The 17,627-nt window shown below is 44.4% G+C and overlaps 1 protein-coding gene across 45 annotated transcripts in view; it reads right to left on the bottom strand.

Annotated features, from left to right (window-relative positions):
- PBRM1 (polybromo 1) overlaps positions 1 to 17,627 on the bottom strand; it is a 134,869-nt gene that overhangs the window by 45,361 nt on the left and 71,881 nt on the right. For all 45 annotated transcript variants that reach the window (XM_070050738.2, XM_089306120.1, XM_089306123.1 and 42 more), the window contains 3 exons: positions 17,039 to 17,315; positions 14,531 to 14,636; positions 6,580 to 7,222 (listed from right to left, as the gene is read on the bottom strand). In XM_070050738.2, the coding sequence (XP_069906839.1) occupies positions 6,580 to 7,222; positions 14,531 to 14,636; positions 17,039 to 17,315 (1,026 nt within the window). The remainder of the gene's footprint in view (positions 1 to 6,579; positions 7,223 to 14,530; positions 14,637 to 17,038; positions 17,316 to 17,627) is intronic.

Here is a 17,627-nt window from a genome sequence, read left to right as displayed (position 1 = left end):
AGACAATGTGACAGGCGAAGCAAACCCAGCCAGCCACCTGACACATCTCACTGGCACATCCAACTTCAGCAAACTTTCTAGAATGCTTCTCCCCATCAGCAAATGTAAACTAGCAAAAAATTTCAGAACACTGCCAATAAGCTAAGTATTTCTGGAAAAGTTTTAAACATCTTCTGTGGTTGCAGATATGGTAATACTTACAGGAAAGCACTAAAAACAAAATTAGAGAAGAAACTCTTGAAGACACTATTTTGATGCTTGGTTTCTGAACAGATATGTCTGAAGCCTATTCTCTTGAAATTAAAACTCATTTTATAATAGCTTACAATTTTAAGTGAAAATAGTTTTGGTAAATCCATGTTATACTAAAAGGTCAAATTCAGAATTCCAACATGTCACACTGCTTAGAAATGAAAGTTTGTACAAAAGGCACTAACACAACTGATGTACTCCTTTTGTTTTATTCAATATTATTCTTTGTTTTTTTTTTTTTAAAGATTTATTTACTTATCTGAAAGTCAGAGTTAAACAAAGAGAGGGGAGAGAGGGGAGAGAGGGGAGAGAGGGGAGAGAGGGAAGAGAGGGGAGAGGGGGGAGAGGGGGGAGAGGGGGGAGAGAGGGGAGAGAGGGGAGAGAGGGGGGAGAGAGTGGAGAGGGTGGAGAGGGGGGAGAGAGGGGAGAGAGGGGGGAGAGAGAGAGAGAGAGAGAGAGAGAGGTCTTCCATCCACTGGTTCACTCCCCAGTTGGCTGTAACGGCCGGAGCTGCACCGATCCGAAGCCAGGAGCCAGGAGCCTCCTCCGGGTCTCCCACATGGATGCAGGGGCCCAAGGACTTGGGCCATCCTCCACTGCTTTCCCAGGCCACAGCAGAGAGCTGGATCGAAGTAAAGCAGGCAGGTCTCAAACCGGCGCCCATATGGGATGCCGGCACTTCAGGGCAGGGCATTAACCCGCTGCGCCACAGCACTGGCCCCTATTCAATATTATTCTAAATACTATGAATCATTTATCAATCTAAATGACTAGCTGCTCACTGAATATGCAAGAACAAAAACACCAGATGGAAAGAGAACTAACTCTAATTCCCTTCAGTTGGTAGGTCATTGTTTTATATATGGCAGACACTCAGCAAAAGGAAGTAACCATTGTAACAGGATACTCTTGATGCTGTCCTTGTCCTTATCTTTTCTATTTATTTAAGATTTAAAGGCAGAGTTATGGAGGGAGAGAGGAAGGGAGACAGAGAGAGAGATCTTCCATCCGCTGGTTCACTCCCCAAATGACTGCAATGGCTGGGGCTGGTTTAGGAGCCAAGAACTCCATTCGGGTCTCCCATGTAGGCAGCGAGGGCCCAAGTACCCGAGCCATCTTCTGCAGCCTTGACAGGCACATTAGCAGGGAGCTCAGTTGGAAGTGGAGCAGCTGGAACTCAAACCAGTGCTTTTATGTGATACTGGTGTGCAGCAGGTGGTTAACCTGCTATGCCACAATGCTGGTACCATTGTCCCTGTATTTCTGTAACTCCTTAACTGCAAGGGAGCCAGAACACCTAATCCCGGGATACTATCGGATTAGTAAGTAAGCCAGTGGTTACCTGGCCTGCAGTACTGTGCTGTTAATGAATATTGGTGATGGACAAATCACTGTTACCTGAGATAACATCTCTGTTTTGTCTCACTGTTTGGTTCCTGTCTATTGCAGAGCACGAAGGCCTAGCTGATGCTGGATAGCACTGGTGGACAGGGGTACATGGTGATGAAGCATGAACACTCTTACAAGATCAACATGGAAATTGCTGCATGTGGACATCACTAAATTCATGAAGTTACTATTTCTCAGACTCCTATCTTCATTACCGGTAATATAATATTCACAGGACTGATTATCATTCACTAAACTGATACAGTAAAATCAATTATTTTTTTCTTTTTAACATGTTGATTCTTTGTTGTTGTTTTTTTTTTTTTTTCCAAAGATTTATTTATTTATCTGAAAGGTAGAGTGACAAACAGAGAGGAGATACAGACAGAGGGAGTGAGAAATTTTCCATCTGCTATGGAAAGAAGCCAGTCCTCCTTTGTGAATAAAGATAGTGTACTTTATAAGAATCAATGTTAGGGATCAGTGCTGTGGCTCAGCAGGGAAAGTTGACACCTGCAATGCTGGCATCCCATAAGGGAGTCCGTACAGTCCGGGCTGTTCCACTTCCCATCTAGCTCCCTGCTAATGTGCCTGGGAAAGCAGAAGATGGCCCAAGTCCTTGGCCCCTGTATCCACATGGGTGACCCAGAAGCAGCTCCTGGCTCCTGGCTTAAGCCTGGCCCAGCCCTGGCCACTGCAGCCACTTGGGGAGTCAATCAATAAATTAAAGACCTCTCTGTCTCTACCTCCCTGACTTTCAAAGAAATAAAACAAATCAAAAGCTCCAGGAAAGCTGGGTTTGTCTGTTTTGCCCGTTGCTGTATCCTATGCATCTAGAATATGCTCATCAACTGATAGTCATGCAACAAAAATTTGTTGATAAATTAATAATTCTTCCAAATTTTGACAGCAAGATTTGCTTTCTATTTTGCTCTTTATTTCTATTCCTAGTGTCAAATACAGACCATTTCTTAAATGTTAAACTCAAAGGTCTTTCCGGTCTGACCTCAACTCTACTACTGTTTCTTGAACCTACCATATTAATTTATGAGCCCCAAGCCTCGCCTCATACCTCTCATCTTATTTGAAGACTTCTCATTCTCAGACTCTTCCCTGATGTCGCAAATCTTTTTAGAATAACCCATAGAGTTCCTCATGCCATTATCTACTAAATATCACATTGGGACATGCTCTTATGTTGGGGGAATTCTTCCCTAAGTATAGGACCTGTGCCATCTATCACAGAGCTCAAGGCTTATTTTCTATGGCAGTGCTCCCCTGACAGGCATCCCGGTAACTGGCTCAGCAACAGCTCTCTGTAGTGGGGTATGAGACAAGGCACACCACTTAGGAGTTATGTGACTTTGGGCAACTTCTCTGCCTATGCCTCCAATTCTTCCCTTGTAAACTGAAAAGATGGTCACTTACCTAGGCTGACTGTTTTTAAGAGTTAGCTATTATCTGTAACAGGGGTGGGAATCCTATTTTTCCACTAAGGGCCATCTGGATATTTGTAACATCAATCTTAGGCCATATAAAACTGTCAACTTAAGAATTAGCGCGCTATACATTTATTCAGTTTCAAATGCTGCCTGCAGTTGCTCTGGCAGGACCGGATGTTCCCTACTCCTGATCCACATGAAGTGCTAAGCTTGACATTTTACAAAGAACAGCAATAGCAAACATTATTTTTTTTTTTCAAGATACAGGGCAAATGTTGGCTTCACAGATTCCTCAAGTGGAATTTTACTGCTTAAAAGTCTAGCTGTTAGCATGAGAGACTGTTGGCTGCAGGAAGGCAGGGTTTTTATCTTTAACTTTTATAATCTTCCAAGTGCCCTTATAAGGACAGGAAGATACACTTTTTTTTTTTTTTTAAAGATTTTTATTTATTTATTTGAGAGGTAGAGTTACAGACAGTGAGAGGGAGAGACAGAGAGAAAGGTCTTCCTTCCATTGGTTCACTCCTCAAATGGCCTCAACGGCCAGAGCTGCGCTGATCCGAAGCCAGGAGCCAGGTGCAGGTCTCCCATGTGGGAGCAGGGGCCCAAGCACTTGGGCCATCTTCTATTGCTTTCCCAGGCCACAGCAGAGAGCTGGACTGGAAGAGGAGCAACCAGGACTAGAACCGGCGCCCATATGGGATGCTAGCACTGCAGGAGGGGGATTAACCTCCTGTGCCACAGCACTGGCCCCAGAAGATACAATGTTATTGCTGAATTGAGTTTATCAGTTGAGTACACTATTAATATATGGCAAAAAATACCAAAATTAGAAGAAAACTGAAATTTGAGGTAAAATGAAACTTGATTGCTTCTTTTAGAACATTTACTATCTGCCACAGGCTCTAAAAGTAAGAAATAAGAACAGAAAGAAAGAAAAAGAAGTCCTGGGGTTGGCATTGTGGCACAGCAGGTTAAGCTGCTTCCTGCAACAATGGCATCCCACAAGAGTGCTAGTTAGAGTCTGGGTGCTCCACTTCTCATCAAGCTCTCAGTTAAATTGCTTGGAGAGGCAGCAGAAGACAGCCGAAATACTTGGGTCCCCACCAACCATGTGGGAAACACGGATGGTATTTCAGGTTCCTGGCTTCAGCATGGTCCATCTCTGGCTGTTGCAGCCATTTGGGGAATGAAAAAGCAGATGGAAACTCTCTGTCTCTCCCTTTCTCTACAACTCTGCCTTTCAGATAAATAAAAAATAATAAGTAAATCGGATGCCCTTATATAGGTACTTGAAATGGTGATTTAAAAATTTATCATCAGGGGCCAGCACTGTGGCATAGCAGTTAAAGCCACCACCTGCAGTGCTGGCATCCCATATGGGTGCTGGTTCAAGTCCCAGCTGCTCCTCTTCTGATCCAGTTCTCCACTAGGGCCTGGGAAAGCAGCAGAAGATGGCTTAAGTGCTTGGACCCCTACACCCGTGTGGGAGATCTGGAAGAAGTTCCTGGCTTTTGGCTTTGGGTCGGCCTAGCTCTGGCTGTTGTGGCCAGTTGGGGAGTGAACCAGCAGATGGAAGACTTTTCTGTCTCTCCCTTTCTCTGTCTTTAACTCCACCTCTCAAGTAAGTAAATCAGCTAAAAAAAAAAAAAAAAAAAAAGATATTCCTCTGTCTCTGCCTATAACTCTGCCTTTCAAATAAATAAATAAATCTTTAAAAAAATTATCAGTCTAACTTCACATCAATAACTTATGGCTATTTATTCAAAGAATTCTTGGGCCAGTGCCACGGCTCACTAGGCTAATCCTCCGCCTGCTGCGCCGGCACCTCGGGTTCTAGTCCCGGTTGCTCCTCTTCCAGTCCAGCTCTCTGCTGTAGCCTGGGAAGGCAGTGGAGGATGGCCCAGGTGCTTGGGCCCTGTACCTGCTTGGGAGACCAGAAGGAAGCACTTGGCTCCTTGCTTTAGATCGGCGCAGTGCACCAGCTGCAGAGGCCATTTGGGGGGTAAACCAACGGAAGGAAGAACTTTCTCTCTGTCTCTCTCTCTCTCTCACTGTCTAACTCTGCCTGTCAAAAAAAAAAAAAAAAAAAAAAAAAAAAAAATTCTTGGATTGATGTCCAACCATAAAAGTCCTGTTACTATTTCTTTTTTCTTTTTGACAGGCAGAGTTAGACTGTGAGAGAGAGACAGACAGAGAGAAAGGTCTTCCTTTTTCAGTTGGTTCACACCCCCCCCCCCCAAGTGGCCGCTATGGCCGGCGCGCTGTGCCGATCTAAAGCCAGGAGCCAGGTGCTTCCTCCTGGTCTCCCATGCATGTGCAGGGCCCAAGCACTTGGGCCATCCTCCACTGCACTCCTGGGCCACAGCAGAGAGCTGCACTGGAAGAGGAGCAACTTGGACAGAACCGGCGCCCCAACTGGGACTAGAACCCGGTGTGCCAGCGCCGCAGGCGGAGGATTAGCCAAGTGAGCCATGGCGCTGGCTCTGTCACTATTTCAAATTCTAATTTTAAATTATGAGTATTTATCCTTAAAAAAAGTCCTATAAAAGGGCTGTATTTTAAGTTTACACTTTACAAAAGAGATTTTCACTTGTTTTCCTCCTTCCCATGGGCCCTAACTTGTATGATTACAAAGTGTTGGGACCAGCATTGTGGTGCAGTGGGTTAAAGCCCTGGCCTGAAGCGCCGACACCCCATATGGACGCCAGTTCAAGTCCCGGCTGCTCCTCTTCCGATCCAGCTCTCTGTTATGGTTTGGGAAAGCAGTAAAAGATGGCCCAAGTCCTTGGGCCCGGGCACCCACGTGGGAGACCTAGAAGAAGCTCCTGGCTTTGGATCAGCACAGCTCTGGCCACTGTGGCCATCTGGGGAGTGGATCAGAGGATGAAAGACCTCTCTCTCTCTGCCTCATTGTAACTTTTTCCAAAAAAAAAAAAAAAAAAAAAAAGAAGCGTGCCCTCAAGGCTGGTGCTGGGGTATAGCGGGTGAGTCCACCACCTGCAGTGCTAGCATCCCATATGGGCACTGGTTCGAGTCACGGCTGCTCCACTTCCAATGTAGCTCTCTGCTATGGCCTGGGAAAGCAGTAGAAGATGGCCCAATTGCTTGGTCCCCTGCACCCATGTGGGAGATTCGGAAGCAGCTCCTGGCTTTGGATTGGTGCAGCTCTGGTCATTGCAGCCAACTGGGGAGAGAACCAGTGGATGGAAGCCCTCTCTCTCTCTGCCTCTCTGTGTAACTCTCTCTCTCTCCAAAAGTCTGACTTTGAAATAAATAAATAAATCTTAAAAACAAAAAAAAAAAAACAAAAAACAGAAAGAAGTGTGCCCTCTCTTCTCCATGGAATATCTCACTCTTGAAGTTCAGCCTAATTAAGTCAGAATAATATGGTAACAACTATAATCACACACATAAGCTGAATCAAAGCAATTTCCACTCAACTGCCTGGCACTAAACATCACATCCTCAAAAAGAAATGGCTTTAAAAACATACCGATTCATCCTTCTTGCCCTTTCCAATACTTCAAACATATGCTCTTGAAATAAATCGAGCCGCCGATAGCGATTATTTTCAACATTTTTCCTAATAATGTCAAAAGTAAGAGGAGGTTTGTTAGGAAAGCTGGGATCTACTGCAGGAATTTCTGCTAGGGAATCACTATAGCATCTTCCCTCATCGTCCTGATGGCTCATGACTGACACGAAAAGATTGTGGATAAGCTCTTGAATCAGCAAAGTCACATTTGGGACGTGAGAGTCCTCATCTCCCTCGAGGTCTCTCCGAGTCTCCAGCAAGACTTTGTGTAAGACAAGGGCATCTTTGTAGATCAAAGACTCGGGCTCATTGTATGTACAGGCGTTGTTAAACATCATGACAAAGTCTTCAACCATAGAGTCGATATCTTGGTACTTGTTGGCCATCATGTGACTTCGAATTTTTTCCATGTCCATGGGCTTTTTAATTGTCAGATAGTAGTCAGGCAGCTCAGATCTGGAGGGAAGTCTCAGAAATATGGCACTGAGGCGCCGACCTCTCTTATCAGTATAGTTCTTTACAGCTTCATAAACTTCATTTAGCTTCTGCTGCATTGGAGTCATATATTTTGATTTTTTAGGAGATATGCCACTCTTCCTACCTAAAGAAAGAAAGAAATTTTATGTTAAATGGATTAAATGAAATAAATGAATATAAATTTGTATACAATTGGTAGCATAACCATAAGAAAGGAACAAGTGATTTGCAAAACACAGTAACATATCTTCAGTGAAATACATTACAAAAGATTATTTAACTGTTTTCAGAAATCAAATTTTTGAACGGACAGTTTGTACTGTCACGCTCAGCTAGCTGTGAATAATGTGGGATACAGCAAGTCAGTAGATACGTGGCATACTTATTCCATCATCTCTGAAACCCCACAGAACTGAGATTTCATTGTGGGAGAAGGAGAGACACAGATGTTAAAACCAAGAACATGGATAAAAGCTCCATAGCCTGGAATCGCAATTGAATGTATCAACTGAGCCACGATGCATTTTATCTTTAAATATAAACACATATACATAGACATGCTCAATTTTTTAGGTCTGTCCATTGAAAGTCATAGAAATAATGACCAGCTTAGTAGAAGTATATCTCAGGACCACAGTTTTAAAACGTTAATTTCAAACAATCCTGGCCTTTTAACAGAAACATACAAAGTTTAGGACTCCTTCACAAATGGCTGACTCCAAGTCTGGTGTATCTTGAAACAACACATTGTAAAAAATCTATCAACTATTTTTTACGATGGTCACATTAAAAGAATACAGGAGCCAGCCTGAGACAACATAAGCATCAATAAGGAGAATAACTAAAATGGATTGAAGTCAGCAATAAAGCTAGCTGTTAATAATGATACATATACATGTAAAACAAACTGGCTGGCGCCACAGCTCAATAGGCTAATCCTCTGCCTTGTGGCGCCGGCACACCGGGTTCTAGTCCCGGTCGGGGCGCCAGATTCTGTCCCGGTTGCCCCTCTTCCCGGCCAGCTCTCTGCTGTGGCCCGGGAGTGCAGTGGAGGATGGTCCAAGTGCTTGGGCCCTGCACCCGCATGGGAGACCAGGAGAAGCACCTGGCTCCTGCCTTAGGATCAGCCCAGTGCGCCGGCCACAGCGCCATTGGAGGGTGAACCAACGGTAAAGGAAGACCTTTCTGTCTGTCTGTCTCTCTCACTGTCCACTCTGCCTGTTAAAAAAAAAAAAAGGACCAACAAAAACGTAGTTAAATATTGGAGGATGGGCCGGCAATGTGGTGCAGTGTGGTTAACACCCTGGCCTGAAGCGTTGGCAACCCATATGGGGGCTGGTTTGAGGCCCGGCTGCTCCACTTCCTATCCAGCTCTCTGGTATGGCCTGGGAAAGCAGTAGAAGATGGCCTAAGTCCTTGGGACCCTGCGACCACGTGGGAGAAACTGAAAGAAGCTCCGGATCAGCGCAGCTCTGACTGTTGCGGCCAACTGGTGAGTGAACCAGCAGATGGAAGACCCCTCTCTCTCTCTCTTTCTGCCTCTTCTCTCTCTGTGTAACTCTGACTTGCAAATAAAATAAAATAAATCTTTAAAAACAAATTGGAGGGGGCCAGTGCCGTGGCTCACTTGGCTAATCCTCTGCCTGCGGCACCGGCACCCCAGGTTCTAGTTCCAGTAGGGGCACTGGGTATCAGTCCCAGTTGCTCCTCTTCCAGTCTAGCTCTCTGCTGTGGCCTGGGAGGGCAGCGGAGGATGGCCCAAGTGCTTGGGTCCTTGTACCTGCATGGGAGACTGGGAGGAAGTACCCGGCTCCTGGCTTCAGATTGGCACAGTGTTGGCTGTAGCAGCCATTAGGGGAGTGAACCAACATAAGGAAGACCTTTCTCTCACTGTCTATAACTCTCTCTCTGTCTGTCTCTCTCTCTCACAGTCTAACTCTGCCTGGCAAAAAAAAAAAAAAAAAAAAGAGGGTATTAGTAAACCGATATACTATCATAAAAACTGGTTAAAAAAAAGAGAAAAAAATCAGGCTTTTATTCTTCCAAAACAAGACAAACAAAAAACTGTACCACTGCTTAACCAAATAACAAGGAAAAAAATTCTTTATATAGAAATAATCCATGGGACCAGCGCTGTGGTGTAGTGGGTAAAGCTGCCACCTGCAGTGCCAGCATCCCATATAGGTAGAGGTTCGAGGCCCCCTGCTCCACTTCCAATCTAGCTCTCTGCTGTGGCCTGGGAAAGCAATGGAAGATGGCCCAAGTCCTTGGGTCCCTGCACCCACGTGGGAGACCCAGAAGAAGCTCTTGGCTCCTGGCTTTGGATTGGCACAGCTCCAGCCATTGCAGCCATCTGGGGAGTGAACCAGTGGATGGAAGATCTCTCTCTCTCTCTGCAACTCTGTATTTCAAATAAATAAATACATCTTGAGAAAGAAAAAAGAAATAATTCATCTAATACAGAAGCATGGAGTGATAAAATTGAATCATCACCATTTCATGCCCCTACAAGGAGTGAATGAAATAGAAGCATCAGTACTTGTTCACAACAGATGATCATGTACCACCTGCTGGAAGAGCACGGGTTTCCTGTGAAGCTGTTTTTTTTTTTTTTTTTTTTTTTTTTTAATTTGACAGATAGAGTTAGACAGTGAGAGAGACAGACAGAAAGGTCATACTTCCGTTGGTTCACCCCCCAAATGGCTGCTACGGCCAGCGCTGCGCTGATCCGAAGCCAGGAGCCAGGTGCTTCCTCCTGGTCTCCCATGCGGGTGCAGGGCCCAGGCACTTGGGCCATTCTCCACTGCTCTCCTGGGCCACAGCAGAGAGCTGGACTGGAAGAGGAGCAACTGGGACTAGAACCCAGCTCCCATATGGGATGCTGGTGCTGCAGGCGGAGGATGAACCAAGTGCACCAGGGCACCGGCCCCGTGAAGCTGGTTTTTGAACAAAAAGGAAGGGACGTGGGAAATCAAACCTCTGGTCTCAACTTGCAATTTATAGGAAATATTAAGGACAGAAGAACATGTTAAACTATAACAAAGAGGCACAATTAGCAAAACCCAGAGTGTGGGAAAGCAAAGTACAAACTCAGTGTCTTCAACAGGTAAACTGTGGGGGTTGGGGGAAGTGAGAGCTGGAGGAGTGTTCACAGACTAAGTTTCAACTAAATGCATTGTATGGACCTTATTTGCATTCTATCTTAATCAGACATCATTCCAAGATGTGTTTCAAAATAAGTAAGAAAATTTCTTATGAGGTAGATCCCCGGCAAGCTGAAACTGAATCTAATGAAGCATTTCAAGTTAATTTCCATTTAAAAGAAACAAGTGGGATAGGGCCCTGTGCTGTGGCATAACATGCTGGGCCTCTGCCTGTGGCACTGGTATCCCATGTGGGTGCCAGTTTGTGTCCTGGCTACTCCTCTTCTGATCCAGCTCTAGGCTATGGCCTGGGAAGGCAGTGGAGGATGGCCCAAGTGCTTGGGCTCCTGCAACCATGGGGGAGACATGGAGGAGTCTCTTGGCTCCTGGCTCTAGATCCACCCTGTTCCAGCTGTAGCAGCCATTTGGGGAATGAACCAGTGGATGAAGACCTTTCTCTCTGTCTCTCCCTCAAATAAATAAACCAATAACTTTAAAAAAAAAAAAAAAAAAGGAAAAGAGAAGAAAGAGAGAGAGAGAGAGAGAGAGAGATAAATAAAGAAAGGAGGGAGGTAAAGCAAACAGTTAACTGATCCCACAATGTAGTAAAAACGACTAATCCAGAACTTTTAGTACATTAGGACCAGAGTGACCTGCTTTCTATAATGAGTTGGTAACAAGAGGAAAGAGAAGGGAGAAGATTGCTGTAGAGTATAAGTTTAAAGACACAATAATCAAATGTAATATATTGAACTTATTTAGGTCCTGATTTGAAGAAATCAACCATAAAAACACATGTGAGGGGGCCAGCATTGTGGCATAGCGGGTTAAGCCACTGCCTGGGACCCCAACATTCCATATCAGCACCAGCTGGGAGTCCTGGCTGCTTCACTTCCGATTCAGCTACCTGCTAATGCACCTGGGAGAGCATTGGAAGATGGTCCAAATCCCTGGACCCCTGGACCTATTTGGGAGACCAAGAAGCAGCTCCTGACTCCTGACTTCAGCCTGGCTCAGATCTGGCCATTGCAGCCACTCGAGGAGTGAACTAGCGGATGGAAGATCTCTTGCTCTTCAACTCTGCCTTTGAAATAAATGAATAAATTATTTATTTCTAGCACTGAACCCCATAAATAAATCTTAAAAAAAATACATGTGAGATAACCAGCAAAACTTGAAAATTTGTGAGGTAATACATGAAAACCGAGGAACTGCTAATCTCATTAGGTACAGTAATGACTTCATGTTTATTTAAGAAAATGTCAAACCAAATGATGTAGAAAGAAAATGACATAATTGGATCTACTTTTAAAATAATTTAGAAAAGAAAGGAGAAAAGGGGATACAGAAAATAAGTATTGCATGATCTTGATAAATGTTGAAAAGGCAACTACAGGGGTTCATTGTACTTTTAAAAAAATATTACTTATTTATTTATTTATTTGAGAAGCAGAGTTACAGACAAAAAGCAGGAGAGACAGAGAAAGGTCTTCCCTGCACTGGTTTACTCCCCAAATAGCCAAAAGCCAGAGCAGGGCAAATATGAAGGCAGGAGCCAGGAGCTTTCTTTGGGTCTCCCATGTAGGTACAGTGGCCCAAGTAGTGGGCCCCATCCTCCACTGTTTTCCCAGACCACAAGCAGACAGCTGGATGGGAAAAGGAGTAGCTGGGCAACAAACCAGTGCCCATCTGGGATGCTGGCGCCACAGGTGGAGGCTCAGCCTACTATGCCACAGCGCTGGACCCAGGTATTATTTTTGAAATTTTTCACTAAAAAAAGAGAGAAATAAAAGGAAATTAACATTCTGCATTAAAGTCACCTTGCCCTGAACTTTAAAAGACGTATGTGTACATTTATTTACATATATAAATATCTGTTAAACTGTCTGTTGCTAACTAGTCTCCTTACTCAACTTACAGAATTAATTCTAGTTTTAAAAAGCATTATATCCAGGGCCAGACTGTGCCATTGTGGACTAAGCCTCTGCCTGTGAAGCCAGACACATGGGTGCCAGTTCAAGTCCTGGCTGTTCCTCTTCCAATCTGGCTTTTTGCTATGGCCTGGGAAAGCACCAAAAGATGGCCCAAGTGCTCTGGCCGTTGCTCTGGGGAGTGAACCAGTGGATGGAAGACCTTTTTCTCTGTCTCTCCCTCTCTAACTCTACATCTCAAATAAATAAAATAAAATCTTAAAAAAAGTATTATATCCCTATAAAAGTAGAATAAAGGTTTTACTTTTCTGCATGCTTTGTAATTCCAGAAAAAGTCAAATTCCTTAACAAAAAAGAGTTATCACTTAGCAGTAAATCATGCCCAATGCTACTATGAAATCCAGTTCACAGTAATTTCATATAAAAAACAAGTGTGGGGCCGGTGTTGTGGCATAGTGCCCAAAGCCACCACCTGCAACAACAGCTACCCATATGGGAACAGGTTAGTGTCCTGGCAGCTTTGCTTTCAATCCAGCTCTCTGCTAATGGCCTTAGAAAAGCAGCAGAGGATGGTCAAGGTGTTTGGGCCCTTGCCATCCACTTGGGAGACCTGGAAGGAGATCCTGGCTCCTGGATTCTGCCTGGCCCAACAATGGCTGTTTGGCCATTTGGAGAATGAACCAGCAGATAGATAGATCTCTCTCTCTCTCTCTGTGTAACTGTCTTTCAAATAAGTAAATATATATTTTTTTAATTAAAAAAAAATTTTTTTTTGACAGGCAGAGTGGATAGTGAGAGAGAGAGAGACAGAGAGAAAGGTCTTCCTTTTGCCGTTGGTTCACCCTCCAATGGCCGCCATGGCTGGCATGCTGCGGCTGGCGCACCGTGCTGATCCGATGGCAGGAGCCAGGTGCTTCTCCTGGTCTCCCATGGGGTGCAGGGCCCAAGCACTTGGGCCATCCTCCACTGCACTCCCGGGCCACAGCAGAGAGCTGGCCTGGAAGAGGGGCAACAGGGACAGAATCCGGCACCGCGACCGGGACTAGAACCTGGTGTGCCGGCGCCACTAGGTGGAGGATTAGCCTATTGAGCCGCGGCGCCGGCTAAAATTTTTTAAAAAGATTTATTTATTTATTTGAAAGGCAGAGTGGCAGAGGCAGAGAGAAAGAGATCTCCCATCCGCTGGTTCACTCCCCAAATGCCTGCAATGGCTGGAGCCAGGCTGATCCAAAGCCAGGATCCAGGAGCTTCTTCTGGGTCTCCCATATAGGTGCAGGGGCCTAAGGACTTGGATCACCTTCCATTGCTTTCCCAGGCCCATTAGCAGGGAGCTGGATCAGAAATGGTGTAGCTGGGACTTGAACTGGAACCCAAATGGGATACCAGCACTGCAAGTAGCAGCTTCACCTGCTAAGCCACAATACTGGCCCCTAAATAAATCTTTAAAAAGTGTTTGTTTTTCCACCTTGTGTAAAACTTGGTTCTAAAGAACACCTAACAATTTTGTGACACTATCATTTGCTTGATATTTTATTTACATACTTTGAAGTAGTCCAATGGTATTAACTGCCTTTTTTTTTTTTTTTTTTTTGACAGGCAGAGTGGACAGTGAGAGACAGAGAGAAAGGTCTCCCTTTGCCGTTGGTTCACTCCCCAATGGCCATTGTGGCTGGCGCACTGCGCTGATCTGAAGCCAGGAGCCAGGTGCTTCCTCCTGGTCTCCCATGGGGTGCAGGGCCCAAGCACTTGGGCCATCCTCCACTGCACTCCCGGGCCACAGCAGAGAGCTGGACTGGAATAGGAGTAACCGGGACAGAACCGGTGCCCCAACCGGGACTAGAACCCGGTGTGCTGGCGCCGCAGGCGGAGGATTAGCCTAGTGAGCCAGGGCGCTGGCCTGAACTGCTCTTGCTATCTTTTTTTTTCCATACATCTTTTAATAAAACCACCACCCATATGCCACATTCAAATGACAGTTGAGTACAGTACATCTATAACCTTTCAAATTCTGTCCAGCAGAACCGCTGGGATTCATATTTAGTAATAACTAAACAAATACATAAATACTCTCTACAAAACTTTTCCAGGCACTGTACAAAGTGCTTACTATTTAGTGTTTATAAAATGCCCACCACATTCAAGAAAGCAAATAAAACCTTTGACACTGTATTCTATTACTCACATGCTCTTCACAATTTAAAGTACAGGAGAAGAGAGTGGTTGAGAAGAGGGAATAAGCTCCATGTTGTAGTGTGGATGAGTTAAATATATTCACCACTGAATCAAACACTATTCCAGCAAATAACTAACCTCTCCTTGAGAGACTAAAATGAACAACAAAATATAAGGCTGCCTTACTCAGCTTGAGTTTGGGAGAAGCCATGTCATCATCATCAGGCAGTGGGCCCAGCTCTTTCCTTTTATCCTTGAGTAATTTTTCCAGGATATGGGCATCATTATATACCTAGATTCCAAAAATACATTTAAAATTATTTTCTAAAAAGTTTTCAACTAAGATATAATACAATATACATATGTAAAGAAGTTTTAAAAACACAGGAGAGTAATAAAAACACTATTTCTGTGAAGAGGATCTTGGATTCTCAAATGGCTGGTCTGTAAGCTTCCCAAATGACTGACGCACACGCTCATCTTTGAGAACCAGTGTTCTCAAAGCATCATTGCAGGTTTTATTTTTTGTTTCTTTTTCTTAGCAGGTTTTTTTAAGTTATTTATTTATTTATAGGCAGAGAGAGAGAAGGCGGGGGAGAGATAGAATGGGAGAGAGAGACACACACACACACACACACACAGATCTTCTATCTGCTGGTTGACTTCTCAAATGATCACAAGCCAAGGGTCAAGCTAAAGCCAAGAGTCAGGGACTCCAGCCTAGTCTCCCACATGGGTGCAGGGGCCCGACCACTTCAACTATCTTCTGCTGTGTTCCCAGGCACATTAGATGGAAGCTGGACTGGAAGTGGAGCAGCTGGAACTCAAATTGGTCTTCTGGGAGAGGATGCTAGAACTGTAAGCTATGGTTTAACCTAAAGCACCATAAGGCTGGCTCCTCTTGCAGGATTTAAGGGAAGTTATAAAACACATTACATGTACTATTTTTCTCAAAAACCCATCTTTTCTACTGGACCTTCAAGGTAGCAGCAGATTTACTCTACTCAAAATTCAAAATTTGTACTTGGAGAGCCATACCTCAAATACTGTTAAATTCTCAAATCTGAGGTCATAGTGCAGGATCTTACCTGTTAAATAGTTGTCCCTCCCTGGGCTCTTTCTCTGAAGACTGCACCAAAGGGATAATTATGTGGCCAAAAAAATTACATGGCATTGTCTTCAGAGTTGCCTCTTCCTACAGCCCCAGCAGAGGCTATGTTGTCCCTGGACCACACATCAGAGCACAGGGACTGAGAGAATAAGTAAACCTCTCTTCTCTGGCCTCCTCTCTTAAGGGTAGCTTTTTACTCTACCACAGATAGTGAGCCTTATGATACTGAGAATCATTTCCTTGATTTGTAAGTCTTTTCAGTATATAGTTTATTTTCAAATATAATAGCAGAAGAAAGGAAATATATGATTTGAACATGGTATTTTATTTCTGGGGGATTTAAAGTAGATAAAAGCATTTTTAAAAATGTTTACTTATTTAATGATTTGAAAGGCAGAGTGACAGTTGGGAGATGAGAAAAGAGACCGAGAGACAGACAGACAAAGAAAAAGATCTTTTATCCACTCATTTGACCCTCAAATGGCCACAATCAACAGGGCTGGGCCAGGTTTAAGCTAGGAGCCAGGAAAAACAATCTGGGTCTCCCACATGAGCAACAGGGACTCACACTGTGGTGCAGCGAGTTAAACTGCAATATGCAGTGTCAGCATCCCCTATGGGCATGGGTTGGAGTCTCGGTGCCTCCACTTTCCATCCAGCTCCCTTCTAATGTGCCTGGGAAATCAGCAGAAGATGGTCCAAGTACTTGGTCCTCTACACGCACATGGGAGACCTGGAAGAAGCTCCTGGCTCTTGGCTTTGGCCTGGATGTTGCAGCAATTTGGGTAGTGGACCAGTGGACGGAAGCTCGCTCTCTCGCTCGCTCTCTGTAATTCTGACTGTCAGATAAATAAATAAATCTTTTAAAAAGATTTTATGCTATTGGCTTTCTTTCTAGTGTTTATGCAGTGCTGCACTAACCCCTTAGTCTGCACTCTCATGCTTAATCTGCAATAACAAGTACTATTCTTTGCTGTAATTCAGAGACAAGCAAGATTATCAGAGCAGCATTATTAAAGCAGGATTCAAATCTAGGATATCAGATTACAAAGCATGAATTTTGTTTGTTTGTTTGTTTTGACAGGCAGAGTGGACAGTGAGAGAGAGAGAGACAGAGAGAAAGGTCTTCCTTTTGCCATTGGTTCACCCTCCAATGGCCGCCGCGGCTGGCGTGCTGCGGCCGGCGCACTATGCTGATCTGAAGGCAGGAGCCAGGTGCTTCTCCTGGTCTCCCATGGGGTGCAGGGCCCAAGCACTTGGGCCATCCTCCACTGCACTCCCGGGCCACAGCAGAGAGCTGGCCTGGAAGAGGGGCAACCGGGACAGAATCTGGCGCCCCGACCGGGACTAGAACCTGGTGTGCCGGTGCCGCTAGGCGGAGGACTGGACTATTGAGCCGCGGCGCTGGCCAAAGCATGAACTTTGAACCTTTATAACATATTGCCTCCCACTTTAGACGATTGAGAGATAAAGAATTAATGTAGGCATCAATCCCTAGAGTTGGTCTCTCAAAAATGCATCATCTACCAATACCCACAAGAAAATGTACCACCCAAGGATCGCCTCACCCACCCCGTCCTTACCTGGGAGCCCTCCTCATTATAGTGCCTGGCATTCCGAAACATCAGCTTCATGTCTTCTATCATTCCCTCTTCACCTGCATATTTGTCATTGCGGATATTATGCTCAATTATTTTCAGGTCCATTGGCTCTAAGATGATTTTATAATAATCAGGATAGTCCTTTTTGGATGGCTTAACCATAAACAGATCACAAAGTCTTCTTCCTGAACCTGGCTCTCGAGCTTCAAGAACAACATTGAATAAGATTTTCATTCGCTGCTTTCTTATGTTCTTTTTACTGTTTTGGGTGGAGGCAGAAAAAGGGAAAAATGAGAACAGGTTCAGTTTCCTTTATACAAGGACGAACATGAAATGAAACACATTAATCTTGTGGGAAGGTGCTTCAAAATGATTAAAATTTGTTGATTATATATGCCACAAACACAGCATGCTGGAAGCTATAAGCAAATATTAGGAAAATTTCCAAAATAGTTAAAATACAGTGACTCTGGCAGAAGTAGCCAAACTTATTTAGAAGATTTTATTAAATGCAATGCTTAAAAGAAGAACCTGATACCATAACGAAGTAAAATTCTACGATCAACTGAAC

This window comes from Oryctolagus cuniculus, chromosome 10, assembly GCF_051225735.1.
Source record: "Oryctolagus cuniculus isolate XC-2025 breed Fujian yellow rabbit chromosome 10, ASM5122573v1, whole genome shotgun sequence".
Classification (NCBI taxonomy): Eukaryota; Metazoa; Chordata; class Mammalia; order Lagomorpha; family Leporidae; genus Oryctolagus; species Oryctolagus cuniculus.
The sequence above is the reverse complement of the archived record's forward strand: the minus strand, read 5'-3'. Positions and strand labels throughout refer to the sequence as shown.